At 38.4% G+C, this 20,251-nt stretch overlaps 1 protein-coding gene across 2 annotated transcripts in view; it reads right to left on the bottom strand.

The window, feature by feature from the left end:
• LOC139696299 (sodium-coupled monocarboxylate transporter 1-like) overlaps positions 1-20,251 on the bottom strand; it is a 45,050-nt gene that overhangs the window by 11,615 nt on the left and 13,184 nt on the right. The window contains exons 2-10 of one of the 2 annotated variants that reach the window (XM_071595006.1): positions 13,148-13,477; positions 11,299-11,458; positions 10,228-10,293; positions 9,328-9,379; positions 7,820-7,887; positions 5,045-5,199; positions 4,624-4,764; positions 2,548-2,656; positions 381-490 (exon numbers count right to left, since the gene is read on the bottom strand). In XM_071595006.1, the coding sequence (XP_071451107.1) occupies positions 381-490; positions 2,548-2,656; positions 4,624-4,764; positions 5,045-5,199; positions 7,820-7,887; positions 9,328-9,379; positions 10,228-10,293; positions 11,299-11,458; positions 13,148-13,428 (1,142 nt within the window). In that variant the 5' untranslated portion in view covers positions 13,429-13,477. Of the gene's footprint in view, positions 1-380; positions 491-2,547; positions 2,657-4,623; positions 4,765-5,044; positions 5,200-7,819; positions 7,888-9,327; positions 9,380-10,227; positions 10,294-11,298; positions 11,459-13,147; positions 13,487-20,251 lie in introns of both variants that reach the window. The other variant, XM_071595005.1, reaches the window with a different exon arrangement.

The following is a 20,251-nucleotide window of genomic DNA, read 5'->3' on the forward strand; positions in this document are numbered from 1 at the left end:
AGTATATTAATTATCAAACGACAAGTAGACATATTGGGTGATTTTCAGCATATGTGAGTGAAAAAAATACATATATGCATATGTATAAATGCATGCATAAACCATGAACACAGTTATCAACCCGAAGGTCGGTTTAATAGGTAGCAGTAGAGTCCATTAAATACTAAGTCCAAGAGTGAGTGAAGTTTACACATCTGGGTAGGGGAGCCAGATCCTTTTCCTCTGCCGCCTGTGGTTTCCTCGGAGATGCCTCCCCCCTATCTTGATGTGTGAATTTCGCTCACTCTTGGGCTTAGTACTAGGTGAGCTCTACCCTCACCTAACTAAGTGACCTTTTTTTCATTTGTATGTCAGCGTACCTTGAATGTAAGATCACCCACCTTAAAGCGGCGCTGAAAACGCCGGCCATGAAGAGCCCGGGCAGCCCCGGCAGTGATGCAGCCACGTCCATGACGTAGTATGGTAGCAATTGGTCGGGGGCTCGGACGACCTTAGGTTATGGGAAAGAGAGGGGGTAGTCAGTTAAATGCTCTTGCGGGCATCCACTTTCGTTCACCGCGTAACCTAGTGAGCCAAATGGCGGTCCCTTTCAGTTCCCTAACTCCCAACTGGTGGTGCTATACTATAAATAGAAGTCTGCCGGTTGAAGATTTTGTATGGACAAACTGCTACTGACACGACTATCAACACTGCCATTAACTATTTTTGTTTCCGGACGATTCCAACCTCTCTTACTTCTGTTCAGCATGCCGATTCCTTTCCTCTTCTGCGGTTTCCCCGTCAATCAATCCTCTCTTCTCCCATGGTGTTTTTTATTTTACCTTTCACATTCTTCTCCACACCAGAATCTCAATAGTCTTCACAACCTATACATATCCTTTGCCTCAACGACCAATTTTCCTCGCCATACAAAGCTATACTCCAGTTCAATGTTTTCACTATTTTCTATATATTTTCCTTCGGAGGGTAGTCGTCATCAACTCCTTCCTCTTTGAAAAAGCGGCATTTTTACCTAACGAAATTTTTCTCAGTGCCCATTTCTTTAACAAGCGTCATCCAAAACACCTCCCAAGTATATGTACTGCTATCTGCTCCAGTTTATGCCTTCCAAATTTTATCCTTGACTAAGCGTTTCTATTTGTCGAGAGCCTAATTACCTTTTTTTACATTTATTAACATCCCATACCTATCACATAGATATTGTACTGCGCTCCGTTGTAATGATGTAATAATTCTAATCCTTAACCTTGCTGGATAACTTAAACTCGATCATCCGCAAGTTTAACCGATTTAATGAAATGATGCAAACAGATATGTGATGCAGTAACCTCCCGAAAAAGCTGAAATTACTTGGCCGCAAATTACTTAGTTTGTCAAAGTGAAATAAAGTGTGGCTACAGGCTGAAATTACCTTCACTGCTACCTTAAATACTGTTAGTAAGTTTTGATGATACATCTGACAATAAGATGTATGGGAAGGGAGGTCCAAGTTTGATTCCCAATAACTTGTTATTGCATCAGATTCAACCGAGACATGTGGTGTCAGATCATTGTTTGACATCAAATCATCTGGGGAAACCATAGGGGGCACGGGGGGGAAACTGTCCCACTGATTCAGTCATAAATCTTAACAATAATGACACAACGGCATATCAAGTTGCATAAATATCCCCATAGCTTTAGAGATAATATGGCATTCGAATTTTGCACAAGATACATCATTCATTACGTTCTTAGATTGACGTTGAAAAGTTTGAAAATTAAAGACACTATTTTTTTGTAGCGCTATCCGAGCGTGTCCAAAGTCTGTACGTGTTTTCAATTATAATCCGCGACGCTAATTTTAATATTAAATTTAATGCTGATTTAATCGCACATAAAATATTCTACTAGTATATCGTACTGGTTTGAATTTCAACTGGATAGATGATTACGGAATGCGGCAATAATGTCTCTTTAGGAGGAAGCCGGTCTTGCGCCAATTGAATTATTATGTGAAAATGTTTTTATTCAAACCATCACATTAATCTTCCAGGGAGATTAATGTGCTGGCTTCCTGTTTCGTACCAGATCGTAGTGCTACTGATTGCAACCCATGCCGTAACTTCCACTCACGCTCATAGCTGTCGCAGTTGATACTCATTCTTGATCCTGCACCAGTAGCGCCTTATAGTGAAAGTATATGGTGGTAACGTGATAGAAGGGCAAATTGGAGGGAAGATTCCATGAGACAAGTACACAGGAAAAATTATGAAGGATGTAAAACAGAAAGGCTATCAGGGTGTGAGGGAATTAACACTGAATGGAGAAGACTGAAGGGCTGGAGTAAACCAATCTTAGGAGTAAAATACGGATGATGATTGCGAAAATATGCATAGGCCGTTAAATCATTGATCATTAATGTACTCTAAATTCGTTCACTACTCACATTAGTGTTCGATTTTGTGATATGTCTGCTAATATCATCGAACAGATAAACCTGAATGCTCACCATGAAATATTCTAGCCTTTATGTATCACTTTTTTTGGTTGTGGCCAAAGACTTACATTTGCAGAAAGACGGTCACAGTCAAAGTACGAAGCAAAGATGAGGAGGCCACAGTAACAGCTCATCATTGTGATCGCCAGGCATCCATTTGTGAATATGAATAGCATTCTGGAACAGAAATTACTGGTAATGTACAAAATGTTTGTCCGCGATAGCGACTATGAAGAAAAAAATTAGGAGGTTGAGCATTAAGCGCTGAGTTTTGACGCATTATTATATGTAGAGTTAGCCAAAATTTCACCCCATTCAATTCTTAAAAGAGGTGTAGTATTTTAATTTCATTAAAATCCTTATGAATGATTGAAACTATTACCGGGAAATTATCAAGATTGGCTGTACCGACGCTTGCCCAGAATTGCTCATCAACAACCAATGAAATTAGATCATAAGGAAACAAAAGTTAATAAAATGTTAACAAATAATAGGTTAAATTATAAGGGGCTTCTAATTATTTACTATTAGAAGGAAAAGGAGGGACGGGAAGGTCGAATTGAACGATCAAATTATTTTAATTCAATTTTCTGGCATGTTTCGAGTTTTTATCCTTATTTTCAATTATATTCCCTTGAATCATTTTCTAGAAGGCCTAAAAGGCATCCAGAAAAATGTCTCCTGAATAGCCAGCAAAATGAAATGTGAGGAGTACAGGCAGTTTGCCTACGGATTGTAAACTACTGATTTGCATGATATAATTACTAACGAGAAGCTATCTATTATCCTGGACGTCAAACTGCTCTATAAACTAGGCTGTCGTGGTATCCCACTGGCTAAAACTAGCGGATACGAACCGGAGCACCCAGTTCAAAACCCGAATAATTCTGAACCCCCTCTGCCTCACTCTAAGTGTTATCTTTTCCTGGGATTAGATCTTGCTGGGTAATCTAGGCAAGCTGTATAGAATGTAACAGACCCCCCTTCTCTGAATTTAAATTTTCCTAAATTACATTTACTATAGGGCTCAGCATGAGATGAGTCTTCACCTTGACTATCAAACCAAACTTCTGGTTGCGTCGAAGTCTTCGTGGGTTGTTCACCTGGTCACGGTTTCAGCTGCCGACGTTTCGTTGACTAACTCCGTCATCTTCCTCAGGCCTTTGATACCAGGGTCACATTTTTTCCATCTTGTATATCCTCTACTTGCGATACGTAAGGAAGGTAAAATGCTCAATACATCCCTAGCAGAAGATTTATGAGAACAGAAAAAATGATGACCCGGTATCATGACGGAGTTAGTCATAGGCAGCTGAAACCATGACCATGTGGAAAACTCGCGAAGAATTCACCGCAGTCTTGCGCCAGGAAATAATCAAATGAGACTTTTGTTAACTAGACAGACAAAGTTGAAGGATCTATATAAGTTTATAACAATAGAAAGTGGTGTACAGAGTTGACCAACTTCTTAATCATATTGTGCTCCGGACATCTCATCAACTTAAAGGTACTGATCCCCACCACAGACATTGAGTAAAGAAAATTTGTATTTCTGGATAGTTCATTTTATGAAAGATTTTTCATTTTGATATAAGAATACTTGGAATAATATTAGCATGATTAGATACGTTGTAAAGATCTATTATCACTGAAGATATCTTTGTGTGAGGAAAAGTTATGATTCTATTTTTGAAAATGATAAGAAGGTGAATATTAAATTAGCGAAGTGAGAGAATGCTGGCACTTTAACCATAAGGTTTTGGAGTGACAAAAATGTTACAAAATGGGCATCTTAAAGCTGGATGGCGCATCATTCGAATACTATAATATTTCCTACCACGCACACCTAATAGAGAATGATAGACGTTTAGATAGATGAGATGAACAGAATTTGATTGAAGAAGATTATAATTTTCAAGAGTCGTAAACTTATGATCCACAGTCAGAGGATATTGGGCACAATATTCTACTAACCCGTAGAAAAAGACAACTGATGAATATTATTAGTTATGGTTTAGATTAAATAATAAGTCTCCTTCGCCATAGATAAAGACATGGAGTTGAAAAATATCAACTAGAAAAGTAATCTTTATTATTTGAAAAAAAAAGATTTGCCTATGATAATGGAATTTACCTGAACTTACATTTGTGCTTTCTTTAGAGAAGGCATTGCCAGGAAGCGCTGAACCATTCCCTGGTTCACTGAGATATGGGTCATCCACCCGAAGACGCTTCCGAAGACCGTGTTCCAGAAGGTGTGCCGTACTGTTGGGTCCGGATTGAAACTGGATTTGCCACCAAGAGAGATAAGCAAATTATAAGCTAGGAAACTATTTCAGGGATTGAACTAAGAGTGGAGAGCCCACTAAACCAAGATAAAGAACTATACAGAGTGTTTGAACGTATTTAAGTCAATTGATCCATATTTTTAAAATACGTTCACATTTTTCGTATTTAACGTATTTAAACACCATTTTCACAATTTGACGGCATAATTAATTAATTAAATGACATTCAGGAAAACGTTCAATAACCTCCGTTTATTCGTCTGGCATCGATACTTACTTGAAAAATTCGATCCTTCCGCTGTCTTGGTTTTTCTGCCAAACGGCTGCAAAGCCTCCCACCGAGTAAGTACCTAATACTACGACCACGATCATTGCAAAGAACATCATCACCGTCTGCAAGGCATCCGTCCAGACGACGGCTTTCAGGCCTCCCTAAGAAGCATCGCGGAAGGGAAAAATAATGAACCGAAACGTAAAATGAAGTTGTATTGCAGTGTTATGGCATCGAAGAGAGAACCAAACAGGTAAATGTGATGATGGTTTAAAAAATCCAGATGCTTTTGAGCTTCGCGCAATTTTGTGGCATGTATGGAATTGTGGCACATCGCGAAAGTGCTTCATTATGACATTTTGTTTCATTCTTCCACCCGGCACTGAATCCATTGAACATTAATTTCTCCAAGTCTGTGGCATCACCAGCTCAAAAAACACTATTGGTTTATTGAATACATTATAACGAAAACCATCTCGAGATGTCTTTATTTTGAAGAAAGTGGGGACTTGAAAACTCCGTGCGAAGGAAGTTGAAAAAGTGAATATTTTATTATTAATATAATTGAACTGGATGGAAAAAATGAGCAAAAATTAATTCTCAAAACCAATTTCTTTAATAACCAGCCCAATGTACTCGTAGTTGGGTCTTAACTCCCAACGAGAAAGGAGAGGCTTAGATCTGCACACCCGTTTCAAGTACTGATTAGAGCTGAGTTCTCATTGACGGCCCGTGGGTTGGACTCGGCATGGGTCCGTATGGGTGGTAGCGTTTGTTTTTATTTGGTACCCTGCGAGTCAACGTTAAGTTGTGTGACATGGGATGATCACACAACAGACTACCCTTGACCCAAAACACCTTTCCCTCCTTCCGCGGTAGGACAAACGTTATTTTATCCTTATCCCTTATCGTTCGTGGGAAAAATGACATCTTCAATATGTTTTGCACCAAATCTCTCGAATTTTATTGAAATAATCTCTCCTACTGTGATACGACGGGGCTAAAAACACATTTTTCAACATCATTGCTAAAGAGAAATCCTTCCAATTTATGCAAAACATACTATACACTCAATAATTAGCCTTCGCGTCGTGGGTGATTCCCGACCTAGATACTCTAATAATTTTGATACGCCGCTCAGTTCGTCATAACAACGTTTCGCGATTATAGTTTCTCTACGCGGCACGCGATACAATTTGGCAATCAATCCAACTTCGTAAGGATCCCATATACTAGCAGCATATTCTAAATGAGGCCGAACCAGCGAAATGTAACATTTCTCTGCAACCCTTTCATCACCTTTCCCCAATGCTCTTCTTATAAACCCCAATTTTTTGTTAGCTTTTCCATATATTCCCCGTATATGTTTCATCCAGGAAATATCGTGTGAGGGTAACGCCTAGGTATTTAATTCAGCCTACACTTCCTCCTTCGGTGATCCCGATGCAGTAGGCGTTCGGGAGGGAATTTCTTTTTTCCAGCAAATAATAACTCCGCACTTTTTAAAGTTACATTCTAATTTCCATGTGTCGCACCAGCGTTGTATTGCTTTTATCTCATTTAATAAAGCTGCTTTATCCTCAGGAATACGGAGATCTCCTCTGTAAACCACTGCATATTCGGAAAATAAACGTATCTTGCTATTTACTGCGGAGTCAATGTCGTTCATAAGGAATAAATGGGGTCCGAAAACCCTTCCTTGTGGAACACCTGAAGTTCTACTGCAATAGAGCGAAAACGATCTACAAGTATGACTACTTTTTGTACCCGACCATTCAAAAGTATTCAATCCAGCCCAGGATTTTTTTATTTATGCCATATGCTTCTAACATTGAGAGTGCATAGTTTGTTATAAGGTACTTTATCAATACCCTTTTTAAAATCTAGAAAAACCGCGTCCACTGGAATATTGCTATCTCCCGAACTAAGAAAATCATGTGCAAGTTTTGTCTTGCAGGATTTACCCTTTCGGAAACCGTGCTTATTATTCATCAACAACTCTTGACTATCGAGGTGTCTTACTGTCGAAATGGCAACTATAGGTTCCATGACCTTGCATGATATGGATGTGAGGGAAATAGGTCTGCGATTTGTTCCCTTGGTTTTGCTTCCTTTAAGTAATACTCGCGCAAAGCTTGGTTAGGAAAATATCAGCTTTCTCCTCCGTCTGACCATGTTGGTCTTCTCTCGACTGCGTTGGTCTATCGCTTAGTCCACCGATTGCCGAATCGGATGAATTCGGTACATCTTGGGGGCAACTCTCCCCCACCTCTGACCCACCACGCACGTAGCCTTCCTGAGTCCGGCTCGCAAGCGTATGCAAGTAAAGCGCCTCTGGAAGAGGACAATGTATTTGTTCATTCAGAACCAAATTTTTAAGCATGCAATCTCTGGATTAGATGCCCGATCAATCGCAAAATCACGAGGGATTGAATGATCGGCCATACATTTCCATCCACGTTCAAGGCAGCATGAAACTTTGCCACGTCGGCAATTTTCGGGACCACTAGAACTGGTGAAATGTGAATACTTTCTCTATGATGTCATTCATTCTTGGCAGACTCCGGCCATTTGAAGCGACGCATAGTATTTAAGGTGTCTGGTGGTCATTGAATACCAATGTAACGTTTGGTTCTCTTGAGTGCTGGCAGACTTTTGAAAATAATGAACTTCAGGAAGTTTTCACTGCCAAGTTCTTTGTCAGCTGAAAGTTGGGCACTAAAGCTTTATTACTAATGACTGTAAAGGTTTAACGAACAAGTTTCCTCGACGGCAACTTACCAAGCTAGTATAAAAAATGCAGACCAGGCTGACCAATGGGGTGATCAGGTGAATGTTGAATCCGGTTACTTTGGCAAGAAGAAAATGGAGAAAAATAATTTTGTCATTACTAGTGGAATATACATATCTATTTGAAATTTTCACAAATAATTTTCAAATATTTATGCTAATGGTGTGATCTTGTGAATAGGGAATTAGGTTATTGTTGTTAACAAAAAAATAGACTTTGTATCAGCGCGACTGAAATGTAAGGGTCTGTTAGATTACTAGTTTTGATTGATGGTTGTCGCCTGATTAATCGTAAAATAGTGCGAACAGCATACCGCCCGTTGGGAAAATCAGGAAAAATTAAGTTCGGTACACTTTCCAATGTTCCCAAGCCTTATCTGTGATAATGCTCATGGATAGATGTGACAACAGATCCTTCGTTAAATACACGGAAAACATGAGATTCGAGAATGGACCCCATCAACCTAGATATCCCTTGTATTTTCTCGTTCGGTCTCTTTGAAATCTAGGTCATCTCCAGTTGAGAAGATAGTGGACAAGTGGTTTTTGGGCTGGTAAATTAAAATACTAATGATGCGTTTTAATCATAACGACATGACATGAAAATGATGGGTCGAATGTTTTTATTTTATTCCAAGTTAAATTCAATTCCAAGTTCAAAGAAACTACGGAATATGTCGCAACAGTAGCTTGAGCAGAGGCACCCGTTGATGTGCGTCCAAAAACATTCTGTCGTCCCAACGCGAATGAATTTTACACTGGGAAAGTTGTCACATGTGTTTAAATTCAATTTCGTTGAAAAACATAGGCTCTAGTACTACGAGTATTGCTAACTCCATTATTTTCTCTCATAATGGCAGAAGAAATGTTAATGTTTACTTCCGTAAGTTGAGAAACTTGAGCTCCTGGTGCACTCCCCTTTGAAATTGATTTTCTCCCCTCTAATAACATTAAAAACTATCTTATAGCTGAGCTATGCGGAAGATTAGTTTCCAGAAACCTCTTTTAGTCTTGGAATGAGGATTCTTTCAGACGAAAGCAGATTGCGAAGTGTTCCGTTATCTCCATCGCCGCATAAGACGAACTGAACATGTTTCAACTTGCAACGGATATGCCGATGATGAAATACTGCAGTCAATTCAATGGAAGGTGTGAATTACCTCCACATTAATTTTAACAATATTACTTAAAATTTAATTTTTGCTCACAAAATTATACGAATACAATATTTATAATAAATCTATTGACCAGTCCTCGTGCACGTAGTATTACTCGGTTACAGTTGGGCTATGTGCAATTACACTGAGGAGGACCAATCGTCGAATACAACGCTCCTTTGGAAACGGGCCGATCAAGAACGGCCTGGGAAACATTAAATCACAGGCGGGGGTCGTTGAAAAAATAGTGGTTGAGGAAAGGTTTCCGATCACACATAAAGAATATTCAGAAATATATTTTTATGCGTCCAAAAATGGCGCTATTTGATTCCTTTTACTAACCTTGGCTGAACGCAAGCGCAGGCAAGTAGACCACGATTGGAATGTACAAAAGCTGCAATGAAATATGAGTGTTGATTAAGCATATGGATTATGCTTGTGTATGGGCACAGGGGAACATAAAATGGGAACATAAGAGGGAACGGCGTCGTTCAGTCGACTTACTAATTCAAGATAAAAGGAGCAATTAAATGGAAACTGATGTTGGCTTAGAGAAATTTAGTCCGCCCCTTTGACTAAAGGGCTTAGCGCCGCCTATGACTCGAAAACTAGACGAGAATCAATGGATAGAAAAATGTGGATCTCAATATTTTTTTAAACTCTAATCAAAGAAGAATTCCCCAAAGAGGCGGAAGAGTGACGTAATGTTTTCAAGTATCATTTCTGTGCCTAGTTTTATGATTATTTACTGGCAATTCCTTGTAATAATTAAAATGACGATTGAAGTTATAATAATAATAAACAATTTTTATTGCTCTGGGAGCAAAGTCCCTTGGAGTAGAATACATGTTACATTGAAGTTATAACGCACTAGTCAGGAAACAAATTGATCCAATTAAGCAGAGATTTTAAAGCCTGAGGACAAGACAAAAATTCACAAAATATTCTTTCATGTGGATAATTATGGATACTTTAGCAATGTTGATAAAGTTGTATTACGATGCACACAGTAAACATCAAGTGTTTCATGAATGCTTAAGGGCTTAAGGGAAACAAATATCTTTACACTCATCGTTCTTCGTACTTTTCAACTTTATAGGTCTCAATTGTAATTCTTCAGTGAATGTAGTAGCACTTAGTATTTTATATGTTAGTTTCTGAATGTAATCGTTAACTCAAAAAAGTATTTCTGTTTACAATTTGACAACTCTTGCATGAGTAAACAAAACTGTTATTACTTACACTGCTCATGAGGAACAACAGCGATCCAAGAAGCCTCACTTTTCGGTCAAATCTCACCTCGAGGTACTGAAAATAGGGATGTACATTAGTGGCATAAGCTATGTCTTGTGGAAATGCATAAAATTTAGATGAGAATAAAGTAAATGGGTGAACATGACCACATAAGAGTGGGTAAAGTAAAATAATTGTTGTTGTATCGGAATAGAGAGCGCAAAATCTTTAACCACACCGCTGTCTGAAACAAGTTTGACACCCGCCAAAATCGAATGAATCAAAGAAGAAAAATGAAGCATTCATGAAATTCATTTAAATGCGAATTTTTTTTGTAAAATGTTTCAATATCTAAAAAGTAGCTTTTTGAAGGAAATTATTTTACTATTACGTAATTGTATTTAATAAAATGTGTCCCAGTGGAATCTCACGTGGTCGGTAGTATTACCAACTACGCATGAGTTACATAAAATTACTGCAGATATATTTTTATCACAAAATAATGTTTGAATTTCGATTCATTAGCGAATTGGGAAATTTAATATATCTTTCAAAATTATTTTTCAATAAACGCAATGGCATCAACATGCCTTCATGTTCTGTGCCATTTTACAGCTAATTTTTACTCCTCGAAAGGTGAAAATTACTCAAAAATATGATTAAAATATATGCATTAAGATAGGAGTAAATAAAAATGTGAGTGACTGCGGAAAAGAATCAAACACTATTAATCCTGAGCAGGTTTAGCTGAGTTCTTTTAAAATCTTCAACATCGTTCTATCTTTCGAATCTAAATGATGGCTAGGTGCAATTACTCCGTTAAGTCGTAGTTTAGGAAAGTTTGGGGAAAATAAGTTAATACTTAAGGTGCATTTGAAAATTGTTATGCTCACTTCCTGGGTGTTAAAATTACCTCTTGAAGTTACGTATATCATGCATCACTGCCTTAAACAGACCATCAGTGATTGCTTAAAGTTTATCGGCAAAAGCAGTAGTAAAAAGGCCTTCCGACTCCGAAATTGATTTTTTGTGACACTCCTGATTAAAACGCAGAGAATTGATGAAGTGAGGACCGATTACCTCGTAAGAAGTCGACAGCTGTAGTCCATAGAATACCGGCATGAACAGAACGCCACAGCCAGCAACGGCTCCCAGGACACCGATCATCATGGTGGTGAATTGCGTTCCGAACACGTAAATCTCTGCCGGCATCCCGAGAAGGGTGATCCCTGAAATGTAACTGAAGATACAGGAATTTAGAACTACAAGATTTTTCGCTATTTATAGATTTTATTTATCCATGGCTATCCATTTCTCGGTTGGAGCGGGCAACGTGTACCTGCGGTCGAAGGTGTGTAGCACTGCGGGTATGGGTGTAGTCAGTCACCCTACTTCGCCTTCTTTACTCGGAAAAATTTACTGCTCACTCTCTTACCCTACCGAGAAATGAATTTGTCCCATAATGAATACATATTTTTTGGCTGCATATTGAATATCCACTTTCACTTTAAATATGGTGGAAGTAGAGAGGATATTGCCGTTTAAAATGCGAAAAATTCAAAGTAATTTGATGCAAAGAAGTTGCTAAATATGATAGTGCAAAAGATATAGGAGGAGTGAAGGGATGAGAATATAATTATAAGGCAACATGAAGAACAGTTTTGGAAATGTGACTATCTGAAGGATAATATAGTAGGTAAGTAAATTAAGTAGAGAAAGTAAGAAATTAAACTGAGGAGCACAGCATGATATGTTTTAACTTTTCGTTCCGTTGGAAAAGTTTCTTTACATGGGGAATTTTTTAATGATGTCAATATGGTCAGCATATCAGATGGTCCAGTAAGTACGAGGGTCATCCGGAAAGTAGTACCCGTTCGTGAAATAAAGACACAAAAGTAAATATTAACAAACATAAAAAATTTTATTTGAAAGAGGATACTTTAAACTACTTCTCAACATAATCTCCAAGCAAATTAAGGCATTTGTCATAACGTGTGACAAGTTTCTGTATTCCTGCTGCATAGTCCTTCGCCGCCAGCTCATTGAGATACGCGAGGGACCCATCTTGCACAAATTTTTGCATAATGCAGATGGTGTTTAACAATTTCATGAACAATTGTTCGAGAAACATTGGGAAAATGCTCACAGATGTCATCAATTGTGACGCGCCGATCGTTCCTCACGAATTCGTCAACTGAGCTCACCAGTTGGTCTGTAATGACAGACGGTCTCTCCGAACGCTCATCGTCGTGTGTGTTCCCCCTCCCCATGTTGAAGTTGCGACACCACCGCCGAACAGACGACTCGTCCATTACATTGTCTCCATACACCTCCTTTAATTGGCGATGAATATCACATGGGCGAACGTTTCTTGCATTGAGGAATTTGATCACTGCCCTCACTTCACAACTGGCGGCGTTCTCAATTTTTTTAAACATTGTAAACAATCACAGAAACAACACAGGCAATGCTAGCGTCACGCAACTTGGCTCAGAGAAGGCAGACAAGCCACTGAAGCTATCTGACCTCGTCCAGCGGCTACTCGCGTCGTCAGCACTTCATGCGGCACGAACGGGTACTACTTTCCGGATGACCCTCGTATAAACGAAAGCTTGGAAAATGAACAGTTTTGTACACCTCCCGACCAAATGAATACGACTCCAGATTTTTAATTGAATTTCATAGAAAACTCTCGGGTTCAACATAAATTTTGATTGAATAATGTGGCAAAATCATGTGAAAAATTGAGAATGCATCGGTGGGGTGAACCCGGTAGAAGTATATGGTAGTGTTTACCGATCTGATGCCTTTATCCGACCAACCCGCCTTTTTTGCAGACATTTTGAACGTGGTGACGTCAAGCAAACAGTTTGGGTAGTGCGAAAGAACATTGAAGTGATAAACGCATGCCCAGTAGCGCAGGACTCACCTTGCTATGAGTGACAGGGAGACGGGGACGATTCCCATCTTCCTCCCGCCCATCAGGTACTCGGCCGTCGTGTTCTGCTTTTGCTTAGCGAAGAAGGCAAAGTAGATGCCGATGATCGCGGACACGACGAGCATCCCGGTGAAGAGCGTGTGGTCGAGGGCGGAGAACACATGGACCTTGGGTATCGACCCAACGGATGGCGTTTCCGAGCTGGCTAATTCCATGTAAGAAGCCCACGGTGTTCCGCTTGGGGTCACGATGTCAATTCCCTTCGATTCCATGTCTTTCTTCTATCCCTCGCACTCGTCAACGTCCAGAGAGAGCTTCTTCCTAGAACAGCTTAAATATTAATTGTGTTATTCAAGCTAGTGAATAGCATTTTAGATCAATAAACACACTTTACAATTAAGAAGTTCCATAGAATTTTAATTTATAGTCAGAATAGCAAAAATTAAATGATAATTTTATCACCCATCGTACAAAGACATCAACACAACGATGATAAGTCAGTGGACAAGCGCTTTGAATGCTCCATGAGGCATTCACCAGAGGATGAGGTCGCTTTCAAAATACCACTCTGTTGGTGTAATCTGCATTTTTATGTATTGAAAGGGGCAAAAAATATACAAAATAGCATTTATCTCGTAACAGAGAGAAATTAACTGAGCAGCAGCTTTATCAGATGATTAAAATGCTATACAACGCTGGTGGGACACTTGGCAATTAGAGTTAAACTTAAAAAAGTGCGTAGTGATGAATTTTTGGAAAAAAAGAGCGATTCCCTCCCTTACTGAAGCGGGAACACCGAAATGGAATGTAAATACTCAATTAAATACCTAGGCGTTACCCTAACACACGACCTCTTCTGGGTGAAACACATACGGGGAATATGTGGACAAGTGAAAAAAAAAAGGATTTATTTGGAGAGTACTGGGTAAATATGATCAAAAGGTCAATGAGAAATGTTATCTTTCGCTGGTTAGGTCTCATTTAGAATATGCTACCACCGAAATACTAAGGATACGTGGAATAACTTCCTTGAGATCACGTGCTCAGCGGTCAACAAGTTCATTCCCAGTAAATTTATAAAAGATAACGCGGAATCCAGATGGTACAACGCGGATGTTAAAAAGGCATTACGACGTCAAAGGCTATGTCACACAAAGATAAAAAATATTAGGGATGATACGAGGGTCATCCGGAAAGTAGTACCCGTTCGTGAAATAAAGACACAAAAGTAAATATTAACAAACATAAAAAATTTTATTTGAAAGAGGATACTTTAAACTACTTCTCAACATAATCTCCAAGCAAATTAAGGCATTTGTCATAACGTGTGACAAGTTTCTGTATTCCTGCTGCATAGTCCTTCGCCGCCAGCTCATTGAGATACGCGAGGGACCCATCTTGCACAAATTTTTGCATAATGCAGATGGTGTTTAACAATTTCATGAACAATTGTTCGAGAAACATTGGGAAAATGCTCACAGATGTCATCAATTGTGACGCGCCGATCGTTCCTCACGAATTCGTCAACTGAGCTCACCAGTTGGTCTGTAATGACAGACGGTCTCTCCGAACGCTCATCGTCGTGTGTGTTCCCCCTCCCCATGTTGAAGTTGCGACACCACCGCCGAACAGACGACTCGTCCATTACATTGTCTCCATACACCTCCTTTAATTGGCGATGAATATCACATGGGCGAACGTTTCTTGCATTGAGGAATTTAATCACTGCCCTCACTTCACAACTGGCGGCGTTCTCAATTTTTTTAAACATTGTAAACAATCACAGAAACAACACAGGCAATGCTAGCGTCACGCAACTTGGCTCAGAGAAGGCAGACAAGCCACTGAAGCTATCTGACCTCGTCCAGCGGCTACTCGCGTCGTCAGCACTTCATGCGGCACGAACGGGTACTACTTTCCGGATGACCCTCGTATTTATAACGACAAAAAGAATGAGATCACCTATGATTATAAGATATCTAGGGCGAATGCCAAGAATGAATTTCGGAAAGCGTTAGGAGAATTCAAAAGGGAAAGGTGAGTGGGAAATTTGAAAGAGGATCCAAAAGCAATTTGGTCATACGTCAGAGAAGTTCTAGGCAATAAGTCAATTGTTAATTCACTCGGAAATGATAAAGGCGGAAGAGTAACCAGCAGTTGGTAAAAGGCTAATTTATTAAATTCCTTCTTTCAAAGCGTTTTCACTAATACTTCGCCAATGCAGTGAAACACATACGGGAAATATGTGGACCGGCTAATAAAAAATTAGGATTTTTTGGAAGAGTACTTGGCATATGTAATGAAAAGGGCAAAGAGAATCGTTATCTGTCGTTGGTTAGGCCTAATTCAGAACATGCTGCTAGTAAATGGGATCCTCAAGAAATAGGATTGATTGTCAAATTGGATGGCGTGCAGCGTAGAGGAGATAGATTTGTTAAGCGTTGTTATGACAAAATTAGTAGCGTATCCAAAACATTAGACTAGGCTGGGCATCCCTCACAGAGCGAAGGTTAAATTACAAATTAAATCTATTGCATAAATTGGAATAGCATCTCTTAAGCAGTGATGCTGGAAATGTATTATTACATCCATCATACTACACTAGGAGATATCATGCCAATAAAAATAGAGAGATTAATTGTAGAACAGATGGATTTAAGATGTCATTTTTTCCACGAACGATAGGGGATCATAATAACAATGATTGACTGCGGCAGGGTCAAGTGGGGATAAAATTAGTCTGGTGTGTATTCACCCCCTACCACACATCCTAGTTGAGGCTTGCAGGGTTCATCCAAATAAACAAATAGAATAAATAATAATCCACCGGTGGTACGTTGGAACTGATTCCTCTATCTGTAATCTGCGGATTTCGCTCGCAGCTCCTTAATGCATGCATATTTACCAAGCTTTGGCGTAAAATATTAATTTTATCTTTGTTTCGTGGAGGATGAATGATACATAATTTAATATCAGTACAGACTTCTTCAATCAATTATACTGGTATGTGCCTGTATGTACTCTTCCAGATGAAACGCCCAAGTTACGTCATGTTGGCAAACTTTCTTTAGAGTCATCGTACTCATCCGTATTCCATCTCTTTCCGCTGAAGTTATCTGGCCTAGCTTGAATATCTGGTTAGTTGAGCAATGCCACGCTCTCCCTAGCTTTTCCCACAAACCTCATTCTTTGCTTAGACTTTCCTCATTTTATTGTACTCTATCTTCACTGTCATTTAATTTGAGTATATGTAGGTGTATTCTTAATTTATATATGTATATGTATGTATGTATGGGTGTATATGTGCTTACTTATGCATGTATTTATGTATGTGTATGAATGCATGTATGTATGTTTATGTGTGTATATGTATGTGTTTGTGGATATGTATGTATATGTGTAGGTATGTATGTGTGTGTATGTGTATGTATGTGTATGTGTGTGTCTATATATATGTATACTTTTTTCTTTTCGATGTGCAAATCTGTGTTAATGAATTGATGTCTGTCTATATGTATTTATGTGTACATATTAATGTAACTATAAGTTTGATGGCTAATATAATATGTATACGACGATGGGTTAAATGGAAGAAGGGACCATTTGGTCTCAATTTCGCCCAAATAAAGACCACTATCTATCTATCTATCTGGCCCAGAACTAATAGGTGATGACGGAAACATATTTAAATAGTAGCCAAAGTCTTAAACCAGAGGGCCTTTGATAAGTAAGGTCATAAGGTGCCAGATACTAATCATTACGGCCTGCCGATAAAGAGTTGATTTAAAAATCTTAGGAAACTGTTTTCCTCGCACGGTCTCTTAGAAGAAAACATACGAAAGTATCCTCAATTCATTTCTTTTTTAATTCTGTCTTGAGAATTCATCCAAGAAGAAATAAAAAAGTTTGAGAAAAAAACTATTATGATGAACTCATTTGAAACGTGTCTTAAGCATGATTTTTGTAATGTCGTGTTCTTTTCTCAATATAGAAACGAAGAACAGTATTAAATTAATAAAAATCTTAAATATTTAACTCCGAGATATTTTCAGTGGAAGACGTTCCCCGTAGACCCGTTTCGTTTAAATTTCCTGATTTCCTGGCGCCTTTTCGGACTCACGATCAGGTTAACTTACTGTATACCCTTCACTTTCGAAGCGAACTTCTGGTTCAAGGTCGCGGTTTAAAATGATTTTAAAACATTTTAAAATAAATTCGATTTCCAACCATGAATATACCGATGGATCATTTTTCTCTGCATTCAAATTTGTATAGTGCGACTTTCTCAGCTGATCAATTCTTCACCTGAAAAGTTTCGGATACGGTCGCAAATCTCTGATTTTGCCTGACTCCGTGTTCTCTTCAGATACGTGAATTTGAAAGAAGTTTGAAAAGACATAGTCAATTTTTACACCATTCTTTCATTCGCGGCATGGCTTTTTCCTTTTACTCTAGGTGAGAGATGAATCAGGTCGACTGCGCACCTTTGGCACGGCAAGATTGGCTATGTGGAAATGTTAAGACGCATTCCCTCGTTAACTTTTGGAAAATTATATATGATACCTTCTTATCTTCGACGATAAAGGGAGGTAGAGAACTTTTACCTACTTCCCGGTCGTAGCCGTTAAACTGTCTTTCACGCGGGAATTTTTGAGAATATGCAATTGCCAAGGTTTTGATAAAATTTTTTACTGGAATCAATGCCACTAAATAGGAAGTTATGTTTTAAAAATTTAGGAAAATATTTTATCCTTCATGGATTCGGAAGAAGGTTTCCGTCATTGGCATTTCAAAATCAAATCAACTTTTAACTCTCACGGATAAACTATGTATTTTTGGCGTAATCTTATGAAAGTATGACAATATTCTGAGATGTGCCATACATGGTACTTTTACACAGTTTATATGGACATGGGAGACTTATTTCCTCGAAGTAGTCAGAAGGGGCATTATTAAGTTGAAATCGGACGCATTTGTTTAAATCAAAACTGTGGAGAAGTCCCATATTTGGAACTTTTTTGAAAATCGTTACATATGCGAGTGATGCATTTTATGTTCTGAAAATATTTTTTTTGCGAATTTATCGCGCTAAAGATTTTGATTGATCGAAAACATTTAAATGCTTAATGAATGAAAAAATAACAAGAATATTTAAGGTACGTTTACCTATTTTAGGTTCATATTTCCAATGCTTCAAATCTTTTTTTTTTACCTACTGCTTCTATTGCCAATGCTTCACTACCACCATGAAGAAATATCTATGCATATACGTATATTTTTATACGTACTTTTTTCTTTTCGATGGGCAAATATGTGCTAGATGAATTTATGCCCGTCTATATGTATTTATGTGGACATATGAATGTAACTACAAGTTTAATGCCTAATATAATATGTATACGACGATGGGTTAAATGGAAGAAGGGACCATTTGGTCTCAATTTCGCCCAAATAAAGACCTCTATCTATCTATCTATCTATCTATCTATCTATCTATCTATCTATATTTTGCTATGTCTTTCTTATTTCCAGGTCATTGTTGCAGGCTGTTAGAAGATCTTCCTTTCTCTGTATTTTGTTAAATGGTTCCGAGACACCATGATATCTGCCACCACATGTGCAATATGTTTGTACATGAGTAGTTTTTGCAATAGTTTCTCTTACATAAAGTTGATTTAGTGAACCAGCTTGTTTAGATGATGTTTTAAAATGTTAATGATTATTCCATACCTATTTTAAAAACACTAAATTCTATGTTCTGTAAATAAAGGAAGTGAAAATAGGTATTCCAAGTGATATCGAGTATGTGGGCATTAGGTATTATGAATTCGTAAGGAAACAAATATATCATCCAAAGTGAATGCTATGTTAAAGGAGCAGCTAACCGGTTTTAATAAAGCGTATTGTCGTCATCAGCTCTGAGGTCACTCGTGCGACGTTATTTTTTCATTCTGGTCTAATAACAGTCAAGTAGCATAGATATAATACAATATGAGTAAGTAAAGGCATAGATGTAGTATAATATTAGCTAGTCAAAAAGCCCGATTTCGGTAACGAAGAGAAAATGTTCATTTTCTTTACCATTGACTCAATGGTCGTTTCTCTCAGAAATTCCTTAGGAAGATGTTAAGATAAATCCTCTTACTTCCTCTCCCGAAGTAGTTAAGTATATACGAGTATTTTAACTGAATGCCCTCCAAGTGAAGAGGATTAAGGTGGAAGGAAATGTGGATTAACTAGCGATTATGCCCGGCTTCGCCGGACCAGTTTATCCGTGCATCTATAACTGGATATAATCCGTGTAATTGGCTTTTTTATGTACGAGGGCCGTTTCTTCGTCACGGTCCAACTATGGGCACACGACTATACGATTTGTTTTTGCCAGTCATAATGATCACTGAATTCGAAAATATGAAATGATCCACTCTAAAATTTAACTTTTAAATAAATAATTCAAAAGCATCGAATTTCACGGCAGATATATGTTTTAAAATGACATAATAGCTAGAGAAGAATGTGACAGTTTATTACTCCCTCCTCATCGAATTGAATGGATTGATATCTTCATTCTGAATGCCATACGTACTTGGAAAATATTCTTCAAAAATCGATTTTTACGGTTTTAAAACATTTTCAGAAAAATATATCCAAATCGAACCAAGTCTATATAAATTTGTATATGTTTAACGTATTTATGCAAAACATTAAGAAGCCCTTACTCCAGTGCTCTCTTGGCATTATGTTTTCCCTAGAAAAGTAATTAATATTCAGTTTTATAAATTACAGTAGGTGGGTCGCGGTTATCCAGGGGTAGAGCGTTGGACTACTGACCAGAGGGCCCGGACTTGATTCCCGGGCAAGCCTCTATGGGTGCAGCTCCACCCTAACCATGTGATTTTTCGGGTACCATATCTTCCTGGGAAACCATAACCGGCACAGGGAAAGGAACTGGCCCCCAACCTTGATGTGTGAATTTCACACGCCATCGGGCTTTGGGCGTGAAATTACTATCACCTACCATACTGATCTTAGGGTTGATTACTGTGTTTATGGTTATATTACAGTAGGATGAAGAACTTGGAAGACGAAAAAGAG

The sequence above is a fragment of the Hetaerina americana genome, unplaced genomic scaffold (genome assembly GCF_022747635.1).
Source record: "Hetaerina americana unplaced genomic scaffold, ioHetAmer1.1.p SCAF_7, whole genome shotgun sequence".
Lineage (NCBI taxonomy): Eukaryota > Metazoa > Arthropoda > Insecta > Odonata > Calopterygidae > Hetaerina > Hetaerina americana.